Here is a 24,733-nt window from a genome sequence, read left to right as displayed (position 1 = left end):
AGAAGGGATCGGGTGATAGGACGAAATTGAGGGATCACCAGTTTAGTACTGGAGGGATGTGTGAGGGGTAAAAATTGTAGAGTGAGACTTAGAGATTCAGAGGAGTGCTAAGTTGTAGTAGTTATTCAATAACAATAGCAACAACAACAACAACATGCTCTAGAGGAAAACAGTGTAGTTTTGCCATCAAAATGAAAGTGGTTCAAATATGTTTTGTTAATCTGTATTCCTTTTTTTCCCCAGTTTATAAACCTGATATGTCCTCTAATATTGCTGAGAAGAACTTTGATAATATGTTATCTGCTCACCAAACTCCACTTTCAACTTTGAATTTCATCTTAAAGACGTCTACTGAAGGCTGCAACATATTTGTATTGTGTTCTTCAGTATATTAATACAGCTGAGAGCCTTGTTTCTTAAGAGTTATTAATGCAGATTTTATGGAAACTTTATTGAAAATTTTCTCAAAAATTGCAAATTTCAGACAAAAGTGGTAAAAAGTACTTATTGCTTTGCCTGAGATTTTCATCCATCACTTACAACTAGTTCATTGTTATTATCCACTTCTAAACCCAGCTTGTTATATTGTGTGATTAAAACCCAGTGATTTTCCATTTTCTGTATAGTTGATGATAATTTCAGTGACTACCTTGTACCTTACAGAGAGAAGAATGCTATGTCTTTAGTCCTTGTTTTGGCTCGCTTGTCTTTTTTCTTGTACAAGTTGCAAAAATTGGAAACTATCTAGGATGAGACAGGTGCAATGAACAAGATAGAAGCTACTGATCACCATCTGGAAATTTTGAACTTTTCTTAAATAAATTTGAATCATTGCGAAACAAAGTAAATAAAATGGAATATGATTTGATAATCTGTAGAGACGGTAACATTGATTTTCTTATACAAAGTAGGTACAAAAAGACCATTTTGAACCTTGCTACATCATACAGTTTAAATCAGGGCTGGCCAAACGCTGCACAGTGTGCAGACATGCAGAAGTGCTGCACATGTGTACATGTATGCAACAGGGACATCTGTTATTAGACATGTGTCCTAAATGAACGGCAGCAGCTCCACTTCCCTGTTTATGTGCAGCTCTACTTCCCTGTTTATGTGCTACAAGCAAGAGCGCAACATACCCTGTCTCGTTTACCCCTGGTGACTGGAACTTTAACAGAGAAGTACTGAGAAATGGCAGGTACTGTGAAAAATGGGAGATCTATGTTCTCAGTCATTTAAAAATGACTGGGAACTGCAATTCTTTTTTGTAGCCATTGGTGAAAATCACAGTGTTTGCTGTGCCGCCAAATAATAGGCGGCCAGTGTAAGTTTTCAATTGAAACACTACAATACATGTCACAAAGATGAGAGTAGTGTACTTAACAGTGAAGAATGGCAAGCAAAATTAAATGTCCTTAAGAAAATGGATGAAACACATCAACTCGACTTTACTGTACGCAAAGAAACTGATACTTGTTGAACTCTTAGTTTCTTGTGTTACATTTATGTCTATTTTACTGTGTACTGTACAATGTACTGGTTTCAATTTTCCAGAATGACAAGCACACTAAATCTTCATTGCAAGCAAGTTTTAAAATCGCATTAAGAATTGCACAATCTGGGAAACCCTTTTCCGAAAGGGAGTTTGTGGAAGGGTGTCTGACTGATGCTGCAGAACTTGTGTGTCCCACTAAGGTTAGCAGGTTTCAAGAAATTAGTCTATCCAAACAAACAGTGACAAGACGTATCAGTGTTATGACCGGCGATGTGCACAGGCAGCTAATAAATAAGGTTAAAGACTTTGTTGCTTTCCCTGTTGTGCTCGATGAAACAACAGATCTTACAGATACAGCCCAGGTTGTGATATACATACGAGGTGTCGATAACACACTTTGTGTAACAGAGGACGTTTCGTTCTTTTGAAAGGGACTACTACAGGTGCAGACTTACTCCAAGCTGCCGAGCAAGGGATTGATGGTGTCAGTATGGACTGGAATTGGTTAGTCTCAGTGACCACAGATGGAGAACCATCAATGCAAGACCATCAGAGAGGACTCATAGCACGGATGCGCAAAAAGCTAGGGCACACAGACGAGATGTTGTATGGAATTCACTGCATTCTGCATCGAGTGGCGCTTTGTGTAAAATCAGTAACAGCAAACATCATGCACATTGTTGTGCGTACTGTAAACTATCTGAAGACACATGCGCTTAAGCATTGCCAGTTTCGGCGGTTCTTGGAGGAATTAGGAGTGGAGTACGGTGACATACCTTACTGTACCGAAGTACACTGGCTCAGTCGAGGTAAAATGCTGAAAATATTTTTATTTACGTTTGGTCATAGTAACATTCTTACATGAGAAGGAAAAAAGTGAACCCATTTTCGAGGACCCTTGTTGGATATCAGACCTTGCATTCTCGTGGACATTACGTCTCACATGAACAGCCTAAAAGGTGAAAATAATTTAATTTCTGACATGTTGGAAAAAGTAAATGCCTTTGAAAAGAAGCTTTCACTTTGGGAGAGCCAGCTATTGGCAGAAAACATTGCACATTTCCCTACTCTTGGACTGGTCCATGAAAATGCTAGCTTTCAAGAATACGTGTCAATAATTGTAAAAATTAAGGAACAAATTCGAGCATGATTTGCAGATTTTACGAGTTTGTCTCCTGTCATTCGCCTCTTTGCTCGACCATTCTCTTCGTCAGTTGAAGACGCTCCGAATGATCTACAGATGGAGCTGATCGACCTACAGAGCAGTACAAGACTGAAGAACAAGTTCTTTGCAGTGCGAAGTACAAAAGAATTCTACGAAAATTTTTCACAACAAGAATTTCCACACCTGCGCCGAGAAGCCACAAGAGTTAAATCCATGTTCAGGTCGACACATGTTTGTGTAAGATTTTTCTCGCTGATGAAAATGAATAAATCAAGGTTTCAGTCAAGCATAAGTGATGAAAAGCTTCGCAACTGCTTGAATTTGTCAATGAGCCGTGCTTTTGTTCCCGATATTAACTATATCATTTATCATGACCAGTGATAGACATGTTTGGATTTATTCCTTTCATAATTAAAAATTATTGTTTACTAACTGTTCATTATTGCCTCATTCTGCTCCATGTTACATTATTATCAGGAAAATTGGTCATTAAACTGATTGTTTCAATATATACTTACATTTAGGGTTTTTTTTTTTTTTTTTAATGTGTGAAGGGCTACGCTCAGCTGAAGTCGATGAAACATAACATTCATCTAATTGTCGGTTATTATGCAGATTTCAGACGGAACTGATGAAGATATAGCAATAATGGTATTGAAATAACAGGTGATCATCGAGAGGTCTGCAGTTATCATTCTGTTCAAAGATCAATGAGACAGAAATTATGTGGGTGTAACTGAGGGCACCAAGAATTAGTTATAGGAAACCTTGCATCAGTTTAATGTTCTTTGAAATCATGAATAAGGTTTGTTGGAAGTCGCTAAGTGCTCTCTTTCTTAAATACGACATCAAAAACAATTCGCGTATTTACGTGCTGTCAGTCAAGCTGCCTTAATAAAAACCCCTGGTTGTTAACTGTATTACTTGTCTTACGGGGTTAAACTGTTAACATAAAAGTAGATGTCTCAATGAATAGACTGTGACAGTAATTTTAATGTTTAATACGCAAAATACCTTCCCATGGTTGGCTTGAAAGCTGTGGAAAGAGCACTAGAAAGCGCCAGTACAGAGTATCCCAGCAAATGGATAAAGCGACATCTGTGCTTAGAAACTTGTACTACATGAACACTGATGGCTGCGGCGTGGACACTGTGACCCGGAAGTTGCACATGTGCAGCAGCACCACACGCGTGCAGAATTTCTGGCTGGCCCTGGTTTAAATACTGAAATAAATGCTGCTACTTAAGTAACAGACATTTGTGAAACAACTTTAGAACAGTTTCTAGTCAAGAAGAGTTAGCACAGCACTTCACCAAAAGTTTTCAGTCCAGGCTTTAGTCTCCATCTGGCTCAAAAACTAAGCTTTATAATAAAAGGCAGTTTTGGGAACACATCTTTATGAACCAGAAGCGAATTCTACAGTTAGGACAGCATAAACTGTTTCAACAGCTTATTAACCATGGAAAAATGATCACAGATTTATAACATTAATGTCGTGAATGAAAAATGTAAAACCTTCATTGATGTATAGGAGCAGTCGAATGAAACGAGATAGATTATATAATGAGCATGGCAGAGATGTTGGTAACACAGGTAGGTGTATGTGTATATAGAACTGCCCTCTATTGGGAATCAGGAAGGAACTGCACAAATGTTCACAGCTGCGCCATTTGTCTGTTAAACATGCTCAACATTATGTCAGTGAGTCATGTTTGAGTCCAACTTCACCGTGGAGGCTGGCAAGAGGAACATTGAGATATAGTGTGGTTTGTGACAGTAGAGGGAGAGTCAAGATGTGAAACTCAGATTTGAAAACTTCGTCCGATGCAGTCCCCAACAATCAGTAAGTCTCCCCTGACCCTCAGTTCTGGGCGACTTTCCCCAAAATCTACCTCTTTCCCTAGACCTCTCCAGTCCTTTTCCTTCATCCTTCTTCCTTCCATTTCAGCCCTTCTTCCTGAAGAAGGAACCACTGGCTCCGAAAGCTTGCCAATCACAACAGTTTTTTATGTGTGTATTATGCCACCGTTTGGTGACTAGACTTTTTATCTATCCAATTAAATAAATAAATCAATAACTGTAACATTTATTCTGTTTCTCTGTCTCCCTTGCACTGAATACTAAAAAGCTCATTCACAAAACAGAATTCACATTTTTGGAGCTTTTCAGTGGCTATACAGTAAACATTATGAATAGGCAACATGTTGTTTGATCATTGTACACATTGAAAATATTTTCATTAGAATGTTGTCATTACAACTATCCCCAAAACAGATGAACACAGTGCAGTATTGACATCAAAACATGAATATCCACAGAGATAATTTGTGTGCTACGAACAACACAGAGTTTCAAATAAAGTTGTCTACTATCCACAGAAAACATATGCCATGTCTGAAAAAGTGGTCTCCAAAATGAGTGGAGAAAATTAAACTAGCTATCATGAAAGAAGAAGCAGTTGTCACCAGAATGTGGGACAAGAAACACAGAACACTGACAGTTATGTCTAGAATAAGTCATCCTTAAGTGAAACCACCATTAAGTCTACAAATACCAAAAGATTGACAAAAATAATCTACTTATAATGATTATAATATTACCTCTTCTGACACTTTGTCAATAAAAGTGAAAAGCATTTATATTGAAGAGTTTTTCAACTTCGCAGTACACTTAAGACAGAGAGAACCAAAAATAAAAACTCACTCGCCAAGTTGTGTGTGGTGCTGAGATTGTATGAAGTGTCTGCGCAGACCATTATTATTATTAATTTACCCCCTGTTGTTTTCACATGAATGGCACTTCTATGCCACTATCATATTCAGATGTGAATTATCAAGTTGTAATGGAATGGCATAGCAGGGCAGACAGTTGTAGAAGTTGCTGAGACTATCCATATGCTGCTGATTCATAATGCCAAACTGCCACTATATTAGATTATAGCGCAGACTCAATTTCTGCCTCTGAAGGAATTGCTCAACATTGGGTATATAGCATCAACACCCATGCACCCACACATAACAGACTAATTATAGGCCAGTTAATTGCAGCAAAATGCTCTGTTTCTTTTGCTGTGGACTATTACCCCATTGTGGAGGCGAGAAACAGGTGTTAGAGTCTACCACACCATTGTTCATGCACCTCTTCCCGTCCACCGCACCTACTGCGGATGTCTCATAACATATGATAATGGATGTACATAATTCCGTGATCATGGTACAAATTATAAGGTTCATGGAGAAAAGTAATTGTATGAATTTGAAGTGAGGGACCCTAGTCCAGAAACTATGGAACTGAAAGTTATAAGCGAAAATCATTCTGACACCTGTGGCATGGCTTCCTCCTACTGCAATGGATAGTCTTGGAAAATTCTACCACCATCTGTCCATCTGTGCCATCACATTACAACTTGGCAATTCTCTTACAGATGTTGTTGTAGCCTAGACCCAACTTTAATATGAAAACATCAGGGGCTAAATTAATAAAACTCTGCAGCTACCGCACAGAATCTCAGCACCACACTCAATTTAGTGAACCTGTCATTATTTTGGGTTTGCTCAGCCTAAAGTTAACTGCCAATTGAAAAGTTTTTCACCATAGGCACTTTTCACTTTTATTGACAACACGTCAGCAGCGGATATATGCTGGGGTGACAAAAGTCATGGAATAGCTATATGCACATATACAAATGGCACTAGTATCACGCACGCAAGGTGTAAAAGGGCATTGTGTTGGTGGAGCTATTATTTGGATCCATTCATGTGAAAATTTTTATGATGTGATTACATCCGCATTATGGGAATTAACAGACTTTGAACATGAAATGACAGTTGGAGCTAGAAGAACAGGACATTCCATTTTGGAAATCATTACAGAATTCAGTATTCTGAGATCTGAAATGTGAAGAGCTTGCCGAGAATGTCATATTCAGGCATTGCCTGTCTCCTTGGACCATGCAGTGGCTGATGGCCTTCACTCAGTGACCTTACGCAGAATTGCGTAGAGTTATCAGTGCTAACAGACAAGCAGCATTGTGTGAAACAACCACAGAAACCAATGTGGGAGTGCAACAAATGTGTCCATTAAGACAGTTCAGCAAAATTTGGCATTAATTGTTTATGGCAGCAGATGACCGATGCGAGTGCCTTTGCTAACAGCACGACCTCGCCTGAAGTGCCTCTCGTGGCTTATCACCATATCAGTTGGACCCTAGATGACTGGAAAACCATGACCTGATCAGGTGAGTAGCAATTGGATTGGTAAGAGCTGTTGGTAGGGTTCGAGTGTGGTGCAGGCCCCACGAAGTCGTGGAACCAGATTGTCACCAAAAAAAAGCACCGTGTCCATAATGGTGTGGGCTGTGTTTACGTGGAATGGACTGGGCTGTCTGGCCCAGCTGAACTATCATTGACTGGAAATGGTAATGTTCAGCTTCTTGGAGACCATTTGCAGCCATTCATGGACTTCACGTTTCCAAGTAACGATGGAATTTTTATGGATCACTAAGTACCATGTCAAAACGTTCTGGACAATTCGAGAGAATGACTTAGCCACCCATATGGCCTGACATGAATCCTCTCAAACATTTATGGGACATAATCAAAAGATGCGCTGCCTACTCATGATATTTACAATATAACCTCTGGAAATGCTCCAAAAATGTTAATCACGTCTGGTGAATGACCCTTTTAGTTTTCAATAGGCTTAAGACTGACAAACACAAATAATTGTGACATTTATTGATTTATTGTGTTTAATTTGCAGTCAGTGTATCTGAGTTATTAGTGACTACACTCTATTTGTTAAAACTAGTTAGCAAAATGTGAGAAAGACTCATTGACATATCTTTTGGGTATTGTGGCCCTCAGTACCTGTCTTCGAGACACTAGCTGTGGTCACTTCTTTCTGCTAGTATTATAAGTGAATATTGTTAACAATGCAGAATGTTTTTGGCAACTCTGTGAGCAAAGAGTTGCTTGATGGATAAGCATAGAATTATCCTTCCAAATTCATTTCTATCATTTCCATTGAATAATCTGAGTGATATTCACATAAGGTGTGAAATAAAGTTATCAATTTATGGTTTTACATCCAGGAAAGTTATTCCATGTGAAAATTGCAACTATATCATCTTTTACATTGTGATTTATCCATCATGTCCACCACTGGGGCACTAATGGAGAGGGAAATACCACAAGGCTTTGCTAGCTCTGAGATAACTTAAAATGAAGTCTGCTTTGGATTGTGGTTCCAGTTTTGCCAAAGGCCAGACATTTAGCCATTTTGTGACAGACCTACAGGCAGTCAGACTGAAAATGCAACATTTTCATTCTAGTTGGGAATGACCTAGGACAGCAAGTACACATAGACCATTTCAAAGTCCACTAATTCATCCCAAGTTACAGATACCATATGTTTTATTAAAACAGACTTTCATTGTAAGGTTATTGTGGTACGTTGTATTTCATTTGTAATAGTACAATGCACATTTTAATACTGTTTTACATTAGTTTGTTGAACACATCAGTCAACGTCAGAGAGAAATGAATCATCAACATTACATTCTCTCACATTATCTAAAATAGTCTGACAGTGCTCAGATTGTTTACCAATTCCACACATTTAAAAACTGACTAGTTCTGAGGTAAAGATGTCGCCAAACATCTAGAAACATATTGTCTTGGCAGTTGTTCAATAAGGAGAGGGAAAGGTAAACATTCAAGGGCATAAGATCAGAACTGTAAGTGCTTGAGGTATATCTTCCCAAAAAAAAACCTGGTTAGTTTTATTTTTTGAAATCAACTGTGTGTGTTATTGTTTATTGTTTAGCAGCAACAGGTGATGCATATTTGTCAGTGGTGGCCTAAAAGCATCTCAGGTTGTTGGCAACAAATACCAGCTGCGATGGACACAATCCTGGGGAGTTCATAGTGCACAATACTCTTTTTGAGGCACCATACGCAAAATATTATGCTCTCATTGTCCATTATATCCATTATACTAATCCGGGCTGTTATGCCGTGGTCGGTTGATGAATTTTGTCTCAATTCCCAACGTTTCGTCTCCGACTGCAGGAGACATCTTCAAGGGGGTCCGTAGGTCGATAGAAGGTCCAACACACCCACCGGCTCGCTACTGACTGCCGCTAAATTCCGTCTCCGTGAGCTCCCGCGCCGCGGTGTGACGTCACGTGTTTTGAAAACGTCAGTGCAATTGGCCGCTGTCCGTCGCCGTCGATCGCCGTTGCCATCACCCAGTAGTGGACGGGTGGTACACATCTTCTGTAACACCGGCATCCATATACCGTTAACGGTATCACCCAGTAGTGGACGGGTGGTACACATCTTCTGTAACACCGGCATCCATATACCGTTAACGAAACGTTGGGAATTGAGACAAAATTCATCAACCGACCACGGCATAACAGCCCAGTATAATGAACATGATATTTCCGGCCGTGAAAGTCTACATGAAAGTCTACATTTTAATATGCTCTCATTACCCTTTGCTTAAGTCCAGGGTGATTATAATTGAGTTAAACTTCAAACCACTGTAGAAATAACATAAGTGGTCAGAATGACATCAAATTGCAATGGAGTATTATCAGAGAAGGAAGGAAACATAAGGCAGAAGAAAAATAAATAGTTACAAAATGTAGTAATAGATGGCATGCTGTAAGCATCATAATTTAATAGTAGTCAACTACTAATAACAAATGAGTCATACAATACCTAAGGTGTACATTTCACATTAAAAAAAACTGTACCACTCGGTGTGCATAGGTGTACAGGTGTTACTGTTAGTTATGTAAGCCCATCCACAATGGCAAGGTCGTATCACATTGGATGGGAAAAATCAATTTTTAATTGTCCTGAGGCCAAAAGCCACATACAAAGCATCACTCACATTGGTTTTTACTTATCCTGAAGCCAAAAACTGCATAAATCACATTGGTTTTTAATTGTCCTGATGCCAAAAAACACATAAAAAGCATCAATCACATTGGTTTTTAATTGTCCTGAGGCCAAAAACTGCATAAAAAGCATCAATCAAAATCAAATCAGATTATTAATTTCCATGTGACTGTTCAGTATGCTGTCCACTGTTTTCTGCAACAAGTTGAAATCGAGAAATAGCATGTTCCACAACTGACCGAAGTGTTTCCAGGGTCACATTCAGAATCTGTTGCGCAAACCCTGCCCTCAATGCAGCTAAGTTTGCAATTGGAATACTGAACACATCATCTTTCAGACAGCCCCACCACCAAAAATCACACAGATTAAGTTCAGATGATTGGGACGGCGAGGCTGTAGGGAAGCTGAGAATTCCAGCAATACTGAAATGGCGCTTCAGGAGGTGCTTAACTGGATTTGCAATGTTTGGAGGAGTGCTATCTTGCATAACAATGATCCCAGCCATACATCCATGCTATTGGAGAGATGGAATAATGTGGTTGTGCAAAAGACACCCGCTTACCAGTGACGGTACAGGTAACAAGACCGAAGGACCCGTCTCTTCGAAAAAATATGGCCCTATGATAAATGATGCCGTAAACCCACACCACACAGTGACCTTTTCAGGATTAAGTTCTACTTGTTTATTTGTGTGTGGATTTTCTGTTTGCCCATATCCAACAATTCTGTGTGTTGACATACCCTGTCAGACGGAAGGGGGGTTCATCTGTCCACAAAATCTTCCAGGGCCAATCATTGTCCATTTCCAAACGAGCAAGAAATTCTAAAGCACAGGTCTCTCTTGCTGGCAGGTCAACATGAAGCAACTTGTGCACATGGGTAATTTTGAATGGATCAAAGAAGGATATTTTCTAGGATTTTATGCACTGTGCTCATGGGTACATCCAATGTTCAGGCAATTGTCCATGCACCTCACGTTTGCACACCACCACTTGTCTCCTTCAGTATTGTTGTGGCCACTGCTTCCACTGACACCGAATCAGTATGTTTCCTCCCTCTACCAGGTTGCACGCCAAATGAATTCATCTTTTCGAATTTCTGAATCATTTTCTCCAGACCCATGGCAGTCATCAGACCAATGCCTTTCTTTCAAACCCTTAAGTGCCCAGAACTCCTGCAGAGTGAAGTGTGCACACTCATCATACTTGTAATGCAGCTTTACAAGCAGAGCGTGATCCTGCATTGAGACAGTCATGGCAAATGTCATACATGTGAAAGGAGGAAAAGACGTGTACCCGGCTTCAGTGGGTCATGAGCATGACAGGCATTTTCCTTTACATATTCTGATGCACACAGCACCACCTATTGATCAATTTTCACACTTTTTTTTTCTTATGCTATATGTTTTCCCCCTTCTCTGATAATATTCGGTTGCAATTTGACATCATCCTGACCAGTGGTGTTATTTCTACAGTGTTTTAAAAGTTTCACTTGAATTATAATCACACTGTATATGCCTTTTGTTGGGGCTGATCCATTAATTTATTACTCAAAAGTTAACATAAAGGCATCATAACTTGTCACCAGTAACAATAGTGCAGGGTAATGATCAATGAACAAACTGTTGACATTCAAGCAGAACTGCAGTAATAGTCACCCCTTTGATTTCTGTTGCTTTGAATTAGGGCATGCGGTATTCCTACTCTCAACTTCTGAACCTTGCCCACTGAATGCAAATATGCATGACACTTGAATGATTGTAGTTTATCACATATTTCTGCTATCAAGACTCCCTGAATGTGGAGAATCATTCTTGCCAGAATGATCTTCCTTTAAACAATAAAATCTTTTTTTGACATACTTTTCGCAAAGGTCCTCACCCCACACACATTACAAAGGTTCCAAGTTGCTTCTGGTGCCTTCACTCCCCTATTAAATGCAAAGCAAATAATATGTTACAAATGTTAGACATTTTTCCACATTCAAATCTATCTTACAACTCTTGATAACATTCATAAATTTGAAGCAAGGAAAATCTAATATGTAACTGAATGATAGATACTAGAAATTCAAATAAGAAAATGACTTGGTAGATGGCGCTTGACATTAGGCAGTAGGTAGTGTGTGGCCAATTGCTGGTGGATGGTGGCCACTGTAGAGTGAGAAGCATAAAGTGTAAAGATCTTGAAACAGCCACAAGCTGTTTGGTGGAATAGTTTCTGGAAGTTTTCACTGTTACAGGTGGGTTAGAAGGTGAAGCAAATCATCTTTGAAGTTCCGTCAGACTTATAACTTTAGTAGTCAACCAAAATGCAATTTTAAAACATAGGGAATAGGGTTGACTCAAACCTGAGACTTTATATCTACATTACGAGACTTACCATGAGACCATGAGCAGATGCAACTTGAAGAGTCACAGCACTTCCTCCATACACTTCTGCATCCTACAGCATTACTAGATTGTGCATATGTGGAGACTTAGGATTCTGAGGAGTGCCTGGTTATAATGGCCGCCATATATGGTTGGTTGGTTGTTTGGGGGAAGAGACCAAACACCGAGGTTATCGGTCTCTTAGGATTAGGGAAGGATAGGGAAGGAAGTTGGCCGTGCCCTTTCAAAGGAACCATCCCAGCATTTGCCTGGAGCGATTTAGGGAAATCACGGAGAACCTAAATCAGACTATGCATCCCATTCCCCCCATCAACAACAGACTGAAAAGTAGTGTAAAATGAATTAATCATAGAGATTTTATTAGTGCAAAATTCTGCAAGACCTGATTACTTTCTTTGTTCACTAAAATGCTGCTGTATATCAGGTTTCTCGAAAATCCTAGAAATGTTTATGTATACGAGATAAGTTAATTATTTGGACAAACATAACATTCTCATACCCTCACAACATGGTTTCAGAAAGGGTAAATCTACAGAATCAGCAGTTGCCAGTCTAACAGAGTAAATTTTACAGTCCTTAGATGGAAAAAAGGTTGTCTCTGCAATGCTTCTGGATCTTTCAAAAGCGTTTGACACCATTGACCATGACATGCTGACACAAAAATTAGGCAACTGTGGCATTCAAGGGCAACTAGGTGAATGGATAAAATCATACTTGTGCAACCGCAAGCAGTATGTATCATTAGGAAACTCATACCAATCAGAAACCAAACCCATCAAGTATGGAGTGCAGGGTTCAGTAATGGGGCAATTGTTACTTAATGTGTTTGTTAATGATATAGGTGTTGAGGAGGAAGAAAATAAAATGTTGTATGCTGATGACATGACAATACTAAATAGTGAACAAAATATGGAACAGCTTGAGAGAAGAGCATACATATCTGCAAATGTCACAGCTCAATGGCTGTTGGAAAATGAACTGGTTATAAGTCTAAAAAAGACTACGTATGCAGTGTTTAAACACAAGGAGAAGGCTGTAGACATGGATTTAGAGGTTGATGGAACAAGGCTGGAAGAAGTAGAATCTGCTAGATTCTTTGGTATTCTTGTGGATAATGAACTGAAATGGAAAAAACATATTAACAATGTCTGTAAGAAACTGAGCTCTGTCATATTCTTAATGATGCAGCTATCACTGTATTCAGACAATATCCTTCTGTGTACAGTGTATCGTGGACTTTTTGAACCATACTTACTGTGTGGAGTGACTGTGGGGAAACTCAAACAAACAAGAGACAAAACGAGTGTTCACATTACAGAAAAAGCAATTAGGACCATTTTAAGAAGAAAGACCTCTGAAACATGCAGAAACTGTGTCAAGAATTTAAATATCTTAATTTTTTCATCATTGTATATATACAAAACAATAATGTACATCGCAAAAGGTAGTGAGGACTGGATTACAAATGCTAGTGTACACACCCACAATACAAGAAGGAAGAATGAACTAGGAGCATACCCCACCGACTGGCAATGCTAGAAAAAGGACCCCAGTACTCTGGTATCATACTACTAAGAAGTCTGCCTAAAAACCTGCAAGATAATGTACTTGACAATGACTTTCCAAAGAAACTTAAAGACTATCTAATTGAAAAAGAGTTTTACAGTGTTGCAGAATACTTATGCCATTAAATTTGTATATATTGTTATTCATTACCAATTATGTAAAAATGTAAGCTAAAGGTGTAGAAAATAACTGATAATGAATGTTACTACTTTGACATGTCCTATGTTACACGTACATTTACTGTGCACAATGCATTCTTACAGGACCATATAAAATTCAATTCAAAAAGAGTAAAGAGTGAATGTCATGCCTACTTCCACTCTCACCTTGAATCTTCGGTCATGTGGGGAAACTGTAACTCTGGTATTTGTCCTTTACTGTGTATCTGGCTGTTGTATACATATAAGTTAAATAGGCCACTGTCATAGATAAACTGTTTTTGTAGAAAACAGGACCAGTAAAAATCCAATATTACAATAAAATACAACAGAAAAGGGGAGCAGAACAGCAAGGGGACAGATAGGGATGAAAGAAAGCTTACACAGGTTAAATTGAATCATGTTAACAACAAGGATATGGACAGGGGTTTGTGTGGGGAGATGGAAGAGTGCAAGACGAAAGGATACCATTGAGGATAAAAGCTGACCAAAAGATATATTGAAGGAATAGTTCACACCTGCCCATTGCAGGGAAGTTTGTTTAACACAATACAGAACAATTTCAGTCCAAAATAACAATAAATTGCCATGCCATTCCCTTTTTGCCCATAAAACAGTAAGAAGTGAAAAATTTTCTGTACTGAAATAATTTATTGCCAAAGAAAAGAGATTTTCTGCATGCCTTCTTCGCATCAAATCCACTGCAACACTTTCATGATCATGTTGCATCTGCGTTTTCATCAACAGAGATCCATGTGCTTCCATGCTTCAGATAATCCTGAATGTTACAAATTACACCTTCAAGACTCTATTGCAGATAATTTTGTGAAATTAAGACTCTGCAGCAATTTCTTGAGTGTTTATGTTCATAAAATTACTTAAAGCTGGGCAATATTTGGTTTCTGTGTTGATTGATTGATTGAATAAATGAGTTTCACAGGGAGACAAAACAATAGTGGTACTAGCCCACTATTGCCTGCACCAAGACTGTGTTTATTGTGTAGTTTCTTTCCCTGTAATTTTAGTAAAATTAGCCAGTACTCTTAAAGAATAGTAAGAGACCATTTACTAGTTCTTTATGACACAGAATTTCTTAAGGAGTTAATTACCTGAATATTCTGTGTCTTTTGACTTCCAGTGTGAACCATTAGAAGATGAATGTGGTGTTACTTCATTCCCCTCACAACAGTCTCCACTTAAGGGCTTCTTTCTTGATACCGATTGTGTGAAGGTCTTTCTTAAAATTCCTACAGCCAGACATCAGGCTTACCAGTCTCCTCTTAAAGCCTTGGATTACAGAACTTCTCCTGGTATGTGGCTTTAGCTTTACAACAGGATACAGGATGGATGGATCTAGGCAGTAATTCTCTGAGATCAAGTGCCACCACCGTGGCTGTTGGATAAGGGGAATGGTTTGCTTTTGCTGGCCCATGTTGCATTGACCAGGCATAGCCACTCTGCACTGAAAATATTACGCAGTGCCACACCCACTGGTGTAGGACACGGAAGCTCCTTGTTGATACTTAAGTGGGCAGGGATGGCTGGACCCCACTCCTTAGTCCTGAGAAGTCAGTAGAGTGCCAGAGCACCTGTATACTCAGGCAATGGGTAGAAGTTCAGAGCCTAGTGGTGGTAGAGATCACAGTGACATTGATATCTGAACAACACTGGTTGCTTGTCACGTTGCTGCCCAGCTGTTGAACCATGTCGAGCTGGTTTGATCAGGTTTAAATACTTTTGCCGTTGCTGCTTGATTGCTGATTGTGGGGCAGTGGCTGGGCTTGTGTGTCACACTGAATGATCTGGAACAGAGGCAGTGACCGGTTGTCGCAATGGACCTGTGCAAATAGAACGGTTCGTACACTGCCCCACTGTTTGGCGATAGTGGTCTGCATGAACTGTGACCTGCCATTTGTGTACTATCCTTTTGCTCTCCATTCTTATATTTTACCAATTCAGAAAAGTTTATTTGTAACAGTAGGAGATCCATGGTAACCTTGCTTTGGTCATGATCTGAAGACACCATGACTGGGGAATCTATCCAAACTCTCTTTTCACTCTTTATTAATTCTCTGTTAATTCCTCTCAAGCTGAGTGATTTATCCAACAATAACACTGATCTAGCTACAGGCACTATACCAGCCCCACCCATACTGTGCAGTAACACTGTAATTTTCCAAGCTACAGGTGCTATACGAGCCCCACCTATGCTGTCCTTAATTCTTCCCCAACTACAGACCCTAGATCAGCCCCACCTGTGTCATATATAACAAAAGAATCACTTTAATTCCTCTATTTTCACATACCTTGCAACATGTAATAGTGTTTCCCACTATGTAGCTTCTTTTTCTTGGTTGGCTATTGTTGGTGGGTGTACTACTATCATGGACATTGCTTCCTGAGGGATCTGGTACAGTTTAATTGATGGCATCACTTCTGATAACCATCTTGCATCCTTGTGGTATTTCAGTGCTTTTCCTGCTTTGAGTAAATGCTGTGTGATGTCAAGACAGTGAAACCTAACCAAGTAATAACAATGTCACTGTTTATTCATCTTCTAATTTATCAGCACTGTACCATAGCTCAACCAGCCTTAATGGGTAAACCTTAACTTCTTTCTGTAGGGTCACATTTTCCAGTTTACCTCTCCAAAATTTTTTGTATTAGCTGTAAACTTAAATCCTACATTATACCTATCATTAATTATTAATATACATGTTACTGTATTGTCCTTGCTCATCCTAAAGCATTTAATCTAGGCAATTCATACGTACAATGAAAATCTTACGCATATTCCAGCATATCCTTAAGAAATTACTGAAAGTTTCCCATGCCTGAGCCATGCATGCTCTCTGTACTGGCTGGTGTAATGCTCTTTCCATCAACATACCCAACAAACGATGAGATGTGACCCAGTGCACGGAAACATTCAACCTTGAAGCTGATCAAAATAAATATGTCGTTCAGCATCACCCATTGTGCCGACCTCCGACACGGTATGCAGGTATTAGCACTGATCAGGCACACCTGCCACAGATGTGTAATGCAACTGTTTCATGTTTCCCGGTCCATGTAGTGCCAACCAGGTGCAGCTGCTGTGCATTGAACATGTGATGCTCCACCATATCCAGTGGTGTAGGGTCTAAAAATTCTTCATTGATACCTTGGCAGGGGTGGGAATGGATTGACTCCCATACCATAGTCCCAAGAAGACAATAGAGTATCCCAGTGCTTGGATGCTCAGGCAGCAGACCAAGGTTCAGAGCCTGTTGATGGTAGAGACAGCCATGATATTGACATGAAACTGAACAACAGAGGCTGCATGTCACTTGCTATCCAACTGTTTTAACACAATGGGCTGGTTTGGTGTGGTTTAAATGTTGTTGCTGCTGCTGCTGCTTACTGACTTTGGGCTAGTGGTTGGGTTTCTAATCATGCCAATTAATTTGGAACAAAGGAAAGACGAGCTGTTGCAAGGTCTGGGTGCTGGTACATGAGGCCTATGATCATCCAGTTCAGTGACCAGCACTAGCTGGCTGTGACTGTGGCTCTGGCCTGATTATCACTGTGGGCTCCGTCCTTAGTTACCCCATTGCAGCCTCATTAGTTTTTCATATTTTTGTTTTCAATCTTAGTCCAGTATTCTGTGTGCTGCCTTCTAATTCAGCCACATTGTTTTGCTTTTAACACCACCTTGGTGACCATTATGACATGTTTCAGTCCAACAATTGAAGTCATTGCACCTGTCCTGATCAGCCTATCAGCTTATTCATTGTCAGGGACCAACAGGAGTTTAACCCTGTTGGTTTGCTCTAGGCTCACAAGGGCATCATGGCATTCTGCATTGATCTTTGATCTAGTCGTAGGGGCTGATAAAGATTTCAGAGCTGCTTGGCTGTCTGAATGAAAGTAGATGCCATTATCCTTGTATTACCTATGGAGTTTCTCCTCTGTGTACAATCCTGTCAGTAAACCAGACTATGTTTCCTGAATGGTACTGTGATTTGTTGTTGTACTGCTTCCCTACTTCCAATTGTTACCTTGAAAGGTTTAATGGAGCAGCTGGAAGTTATTCCTTAGCCAGTCAGAATTCTCCCTACCATTTCTATGTTTACCACAATCACTGTATTACCGTTGTATTCTGGATATCACTTCTAGTTTTTAACCTGTATTCCTCTGCTGCGATCTACATTGCAGTCCAAAGGTATAATGGTGTCACAACCAGTGTAGTCTTCAGCTTAACAGTGGGTGTGCCACTTTCTGTTCTATCATTCCAACCATACCGTAACCCCATAAATTATCATGGTCTGATTACAGTGGTACACTGAGGTGACAAAAGTAATGAGATAGTGATATGCATCTATACAGATGGCAGTAGTATCATGTATGCAAGGTATAAAAGGGGCAGTGTATTGGCAAAGCATTCATTTGTTCTCAGGTGATTCATTTGGAAAGGTTTCTAACTGGGTTATGGTCACACAGCAGGAATTAACAGACTTTGAATGCAGAATGACAGTTGGAGCTATACGTATGGGCATTCCATTTCAGAAATTATTAAGGAATTCGGTATTCTGAGATCCACAGTGTCAAGAGTGTGCTGAGAATACCAAATTTCAGGACTTACCTCTCACCACGGACAACACAGTAACTGCCTGTCATCACTTAGTAGCTGAGACAAGAGTTGCATAGAGTTTTCAGTGGTAACAGACAAGCAACACTGCACTGAATAGCCATAGCAATCAATGTGGGATGTAAAACGAATGTATCTGTTAGGACAATTTGGCAAAATTTGGCATGAATGGGTTATGGCAGCAGGTGACCAATGCAGGTGCCTTTGCTAACAACATGACATCACCTGAAGTGCCTCTCATGACTAATGACCATATTAGGTGGACCCTAGATGACTGGAAAACCATGGCTTGATCAGATGAGTTCCAGCATCACTTGGTAAGAACTGATGGTACAGTTCAAGTGTGGCGCAATCCCCTCAAAGCCTTGGACCCAAGTTGTCAACAAGGCACCATGCAGGCTGGTGGTGGCTCCATAATGGTGTGGAATGGAGTGGGTCCTCTAATCCAGTTGACTGGAAATGGTTGTGTTCAGATACTTAGAGACTTTTTTCAGCCATTCGTGGCCCATGTTCCTAATCAGTGGTGGTATTTGTTCACATGGCAATGGGCCTTGTCACCAAGGCACAATTGTTTGCAATTGATTTGAAGAACATTCAGGACAATTTGAGGGAATGATTTGGCCACCCAGATTGCCTGACATGTGTCCCATCGAATATTTATTGGACATAATTGAGAGGTCACTTCATGTACAAAAACCTGAACAGACAATACTTTCGCAATTATGGACAGCTCGAGACAGTATGGCTCATTATTTCTGCAGGGGACTTCCCAGCGACTTGTTGAGTCCATACCCCATCAAGTTGCTGCAATATACCAGGCAAAAGGAGTTCTGATATGATATTAGGGGTTATACATGACTTTTGTTTCCTCACTGTATACATCCAGTACATACTCCTGGGGATTAGACCCCAGTTATTGCCACAATCCCTTCTAGTGCACATTAAAAACACCTTTCACCTTGGGACATATATTCTATATGAGGGGTCAACAATAGTTTATATCCCGGTTTATGCCTTACGCCACAATACAGCCTGTATCCCCGCATGAAACCTCTCTACTGGTCAAGACTGGAGCCAGTGTCTTGTATCAGTAACCTCCCCATCATCCACATACTGCTTCCTGTAGAATGCATCCTTCATTAGGCCACACAGATGGAAGTCAGAAGGTGCAAGATCCACACTGTAGGCTGGCTGAAGAAGGAGAGTCCAATGAAATTTTGTGAACTCCTCCTGGGTGCAGACTTGTGTGAAGACTTGTACTGTCATGGAAAATCAGAAGTTCATTTGCATTTTTGTAGTGAAAAATAAAGTGTTCAGCATTCCAGAAGACTGTCACCCTGGCTTTACCATCTGAGGTTGAGTCTTTGAACTTTTTCTGTGGAGGAGAGGTGGCATGATACCACTTCATGGATTGATGTTTTGTTTCTGGTTTGAAGTGATAAACCCATGTTTCATTGCCTGCTACAATGTTCAACAAAAAATTATTACAGTCACCCTTTTAACATGCAAGCAATTGCCCACAGATAGTCCTTCATTGTTCTTTATGGTCTTCTATTAGGCAGTGAGGAACTCAGGGAGCACACACCTCTGAGTATCCCAACTGGTGGATGAGTGTGTCAGCAATGCCTCCAGAGACATCAAGTTATGCAGTGAGATGTTTGATTGTCATCTGTCAGTCACATTGAATGAGTGATTCTAATTATCCAACATTGGAGGAGACACAGCTGTGTGCGGCTAACCAGCGTGTAAGAGATCATACAGGTTTGTGCAACCTTGTTGTGATGATGACAGACACTGCAACCAACAACTCACCCGGTCCCCAAAGACATTCTGCAGGTACCTATGAATGTCTGCAGTGCTCTGGTTTTTCACAAAAAGGCACTTAATGGCACCTCTCTGCTCGGAACGCACCTCCATTACAGATGCAATTTTGAATGCCACATGAAGTGCTGCCACTTATCAGAACTGAAGGAAACAATATGTGCTGAAGCAGGCCTAGTCCACAATGTCCCACCATAAAATACACATTTTTTCAACAGAAATTGTCTGAGAGAAAAGAATGTGTTACACTACTTATTGAAAATGTATATTGCTACATTTAAGAAACATATTGATGGATGATGTCTAGCAAACTCTCTTACTTAAAATACCTATTCTATTTTGGGCACATTCATCACATGTGGTTTGTTTTTCTTACTTTCAGGAACTGCAATATATTGGATCCATAACAGGAAAAGTATTTTTAATATTCCCCCAATTTTGCTTGGGCCAAGGCCTTATGAACATGGCAACACAGCATTTCAGTAGAAAAATACTATCTGCATATGGTATGTATTCTAAAGTAGGCATGTCTTTATTTTTGTTGATATGAGGTAAATCAGTGAATTTATGTCATTTATGAATATTGTACAGAGAAAGATATTAAGTCTGCTAACAATCTAGATTATTACCTGCACCCCTAAAAATCACAATATGATCCTGTTGACCAAGATCTTTTTGTAATGACCTTAAATCATTTTAAAGCCTGCACTTGATTTAAGAAATACTATAATCTTATTAAAATTGCTTGTCATTTGACACTTCATGCCTTGGACCTTAGTTCTTCAATAATAGCTTGCAATGTCACAAGTGAACTGTCTGCCATTGTCATTGTGCTACAAAAAGCATCATTTTCCCATGTTTGACCATCTGTCAGCAAATTTCTCTTCTTATTCTTACACACTGCTCTTTTAGTTCTGTGTTCAACAGTTCTTATAACTTTTTTCAAAATTTTTTACTTTCTTATTCATATTCTTCATCCATATTCTTTATCTTTCTCCTTATATCTTTCCTTTTTCCCCTCCTGAACATGCTTCCTAGCTCTATCCTTCTTTCATTGTACAGTGTCCAGTTGGTGCATGTATTCTGTTGTAAACACCCTGGTTTAGATTCCTTTGTATGTTCCAGTCTTAAGTTCCATTTATTATTGTTTCCCTAGTATTTCATGTGCTGTTGTCAGAACAGCATTTTAGTTGAGTTCTGTTCTATATCTTTATGTGTACTGTCCTCTGTTTGTAACTTCTGTTTCAGCCTGTTCTGATACTTTTTAAATGTGGATCCAACATTTTGTTTTTCTATGTCCAATATATGTTCTGGTTAGTTAAATTCCTTTTTTCTGGCATTTTCCATCCCCTTTACTCTTTTTTCCTTACTGGGAAGATTTGTAAATGCTGCTTTCTTGTCCAGTTTGACAGTACAGTCAGTATTATTTTGCAGTAACATCTAGGTATTTAATTAAAAGCATCCTATAAGTGATAATAGAAACAGTCTAAATTATCATCATCTGGTTCTTCTCTTGGGGTACACACACACACACACACACACACACACACACACACACACACACACACACACACAAGGATCAAGGATACACACATGCACAAATTTGTACAGTTACGTTGTGCTGGCTGAACATTTACTGTGGCCACTTGTGGATGGTGTATCTCTAGTGATGACAATTCCCTTGCCGAGTATGCTGAAGGTAAAATGAAGGCCTTCACAGATAGACATCACCTCCAAATATAGTCCCCAAACAAATTTTCCACACCATATCCTCACACACCCCTAATCCTCCTACCACCCCCAAATAACAGCTGCAAAGAACCACACCTTCATTGTTCAATGTCAGCACAGACAGTGTGAAAGACCACAGTGCAAGTCCTACCTAAATCATCTACTCAACAGGTCCTACTCTAGTTCTGTCACAGGCTTATCCTGTCGCATTAGAGGCTGGGCCAATTGTGAAAGTAGTCATGTTGTATACCAGTTCTGCTGCAATTTCTGCACAGCGTTTTCTATGGGCATGACTACCAGGCAGCTGTCTACCAGAATGAATGTACACCAAACAGAGAACAAGAGCAGTGTAAATTTGGAAATTTGTGGTAAGTTCCTATGGGACCAAACTGCTGTGGGCATCAGTCCCTAGGCTTACAAACTAGTTAATCTAACTGAAATTAACTTACGTGTAGGACAACACAAACACCCATGCTCCAAGAGCAGTGCAGACGACTCACCGCCAGAATATGCTGCTGAACACAACTTGCTTGAGTTCAGTGGCTGCTTCACTTCTCCTGCCATCAGAATCCTGTTACCCCAGCACCAGCTTTTCTTAACTGTGCAGGTGCAAGTTATCTTTGCAACTTCTTTAATTCTCTTGGGCTCAATCTCTACTAGCCTATTATAGCCACACTCTCTACCCCACAGTCTCACCATCCTCTGTCCGGTCACCACCTTCCAATCCATGCCTCTAGAACATCTGAACTGTGCATCGCATAAACCCACCAGTTCCAGTACCCATGTGTTGTTTCTTTCCTGTCCTGTGCACCTGCTTCCCCCACCTACCCAAATTCCTGTCCCACACACCTGCTGCCTCTCCCTCCTGAATTCTTGTCCTGTACACAGGCTGCCTGCCTCCGAGCTGCCAGCCATACTCCTCAACCCCTCCTCCCACTTTCCACCACTTTATCACTCTATCCACCCCACCTGACACACCCACTTACTCCAGTGTATCGGTTGAACTGCAGTCACAGCACTGTATGTTCAGCTGGCACACTGTACCTGCCCAAGTGCTCCACAGAGGTGTGTTTCTAAGATTCTACAGGTTTTTATCCCTGGAGTGAGTGTGGAGCAAAATGCTTTTCAGCGCAAAACCAGCTATAGCTTATTAACTTTCCACTCTTATTGAATAACTCTGGATACAATGCATGGCAGAGAGCTAGGCTACTTATTTGTATTGTCTTCCAGTGTCCTTTGTGCAAAAGTGATTGTATCTGGGTTCATAGCACCTCCCAGTTACCACTTCATGTTGGTCCACTGGTGCACCTGTGACAAGGACCACTTCTGTTATTGATAATAAATGTCACTGAAGGAAGAAAGCACACATGCAGGGTTGGATATTTCTGAGTAACTCTTTTTGGAGGTACAGTACGACTTCTGTCAGCAGCGTGTTGCATTCCATAACTCTTTTAATAAGTTTTGCTATGTTGGAATCTCATGAGTGATCATCTTTAGATTCTGAACAAGTCAAAAAAGACCCTTTTAAACAAAATTATATGTAAAAAAAATTATGACTTGTTAATCTCATAACATACTTGCACACAATCTAAGTAATTTGATTCAATTACAGCAAGTGTGGCAAAACTGTAGTAATATTTCACGATATACATGGAACAACTGAAGATAATGAGAGTGTCCTAACAATAATACACATATAAAATATAAAATCTTATACTAATTTGTGTCTTACTCAAATTATCATTTCATCCTGCATGAACTCTTCTACTAAATAGGTAGTATTTCTCCTACATTACCTGCAGTAGCCTTATTTTTCGTCTCTGGTTATATATTATAAATGCTTTTGCCTTTTAATTTATTATACAGGTTGTTTCAAAAATTCTTTTACAAACTCTGAGGACAGGGTCATATAAACATTTGTCCAAAGAACCTTCATTTTTGAGTTATTACTGAAAGTTTACAGTTTACATGATGGGAGCTCATCATCACATAAACTCATAATAAATGCTCTAAATATCCTCATTGTGATTATAAACACATAGGCGCTCATCAAATGATGGACTGTCGCACCCTTTCAGATACGCTTTGATGATTTCAAATGATTTCACAAACTGACATGACATGTCAATGGGGGGTTTCTTCATCTGGGTGATGTGCTGCATAAACCGTTTGTTGGAGGTTTCTCTCCAGAGATAATAATAGAAAGGAGAGAGGTTGACAGAATGTGCAGCCCATCAAATTGGTCCTCCTCTACCTTTACATCTGTCACAGTAGATCCCAGACAGTGAATCTTAACGTGTGAGACTGAAATTTGCTGGAGATCCATCATGTTTTTCTTATTTGCTGGTTCACGTATTTGATTAGGTCTTGGGGGCATCCTGAGCATGTAGACTGTGGTGGGCCCAAATGTGTTGGTTATGGATATTTGTTATTCCATCTTTTCAAAACATTGCCTTGTCTGTAAACCAAACAAACAATGAATTGGCAGCAAAAAACCACCAGGAAAAGTTGCCTTCTGATGGGTGATCAGCAGGTGTAAGACACTGCAGATGTTGATATGGGCACATGAGTTTCTTGTGAAATATTCTCCATGCTGAATCTGGAAATGCACCATGTTAGGGGCACTGATCTAGTGCTGATACTTGGTTCTTCTTCAACAGCTCTTCCTGGTCAGGCATACAAGCAACACATGATCTTCCTCAACAAAAGTCTGTGGCACTTCGGATCCTGTATCAACAACACAACAATACATTGTTATTGTTATTTATTGAGCATCCATTTTATCATATACAATGATATAGGAGTTGTCATGTTACATTATATGAGTTTGTAATTACACAGTAAATTAATAACGTAGGCCTACA

At 39.8% G+C, this 24,733-nt stretch overlaps 1 protein-coding gene across 3 annotated transcripts in view; it reads left to right on the top strand.

Moving 5' to 3' along the window:
* LOC126336982 (ATP-binding cassette sub-family A member 7-like) overlaps positions 1 to 24,733 on the top strand; it is a 585,480-nt gene that overhangs the window by 479,969 nt on the left and 80,778 nt on the right. For all 3 annotated transcript variants that reach the window (XR_007565029.1, XM_050001219.1, XM_050001217.1), the window contains exon 38: positions 20,521 to 20,644. Coding sequence is in view for 2 of the 3 variants with exons in the window: in XM_050001219.1 (XP_049857176.1) it covers positions 20,521 to 20,644 (124 nt within the window). In the remaining variant the exon portion in view is untranslated. The remainder of the gene's footprint in view (positions 1 to 20,520; positions 20,645 to 24,733) is intronic.

This window comes from Schistocerca gregaria, chromosome 2 (genome assembly GCF_023897955.1).
Source record: "Schistocerca gregaria isolate iqSchGreg1 chromosome 2, iqSchGreg1.2, whole genome shotgun sequence".
Taxonomy (NCBI): domain Eukaryota; kingdom Metazoa; phylum Arthropoda; class Insecta; order Orthoptera; family Acrididae; genus Schistocerca; species Schistocerca gregaria.
The sequence above is the reverse complement of the archived record's forward strand: the minus strand, read 5'-3'. Positions and strand labels throughout refer to the sequence as shown.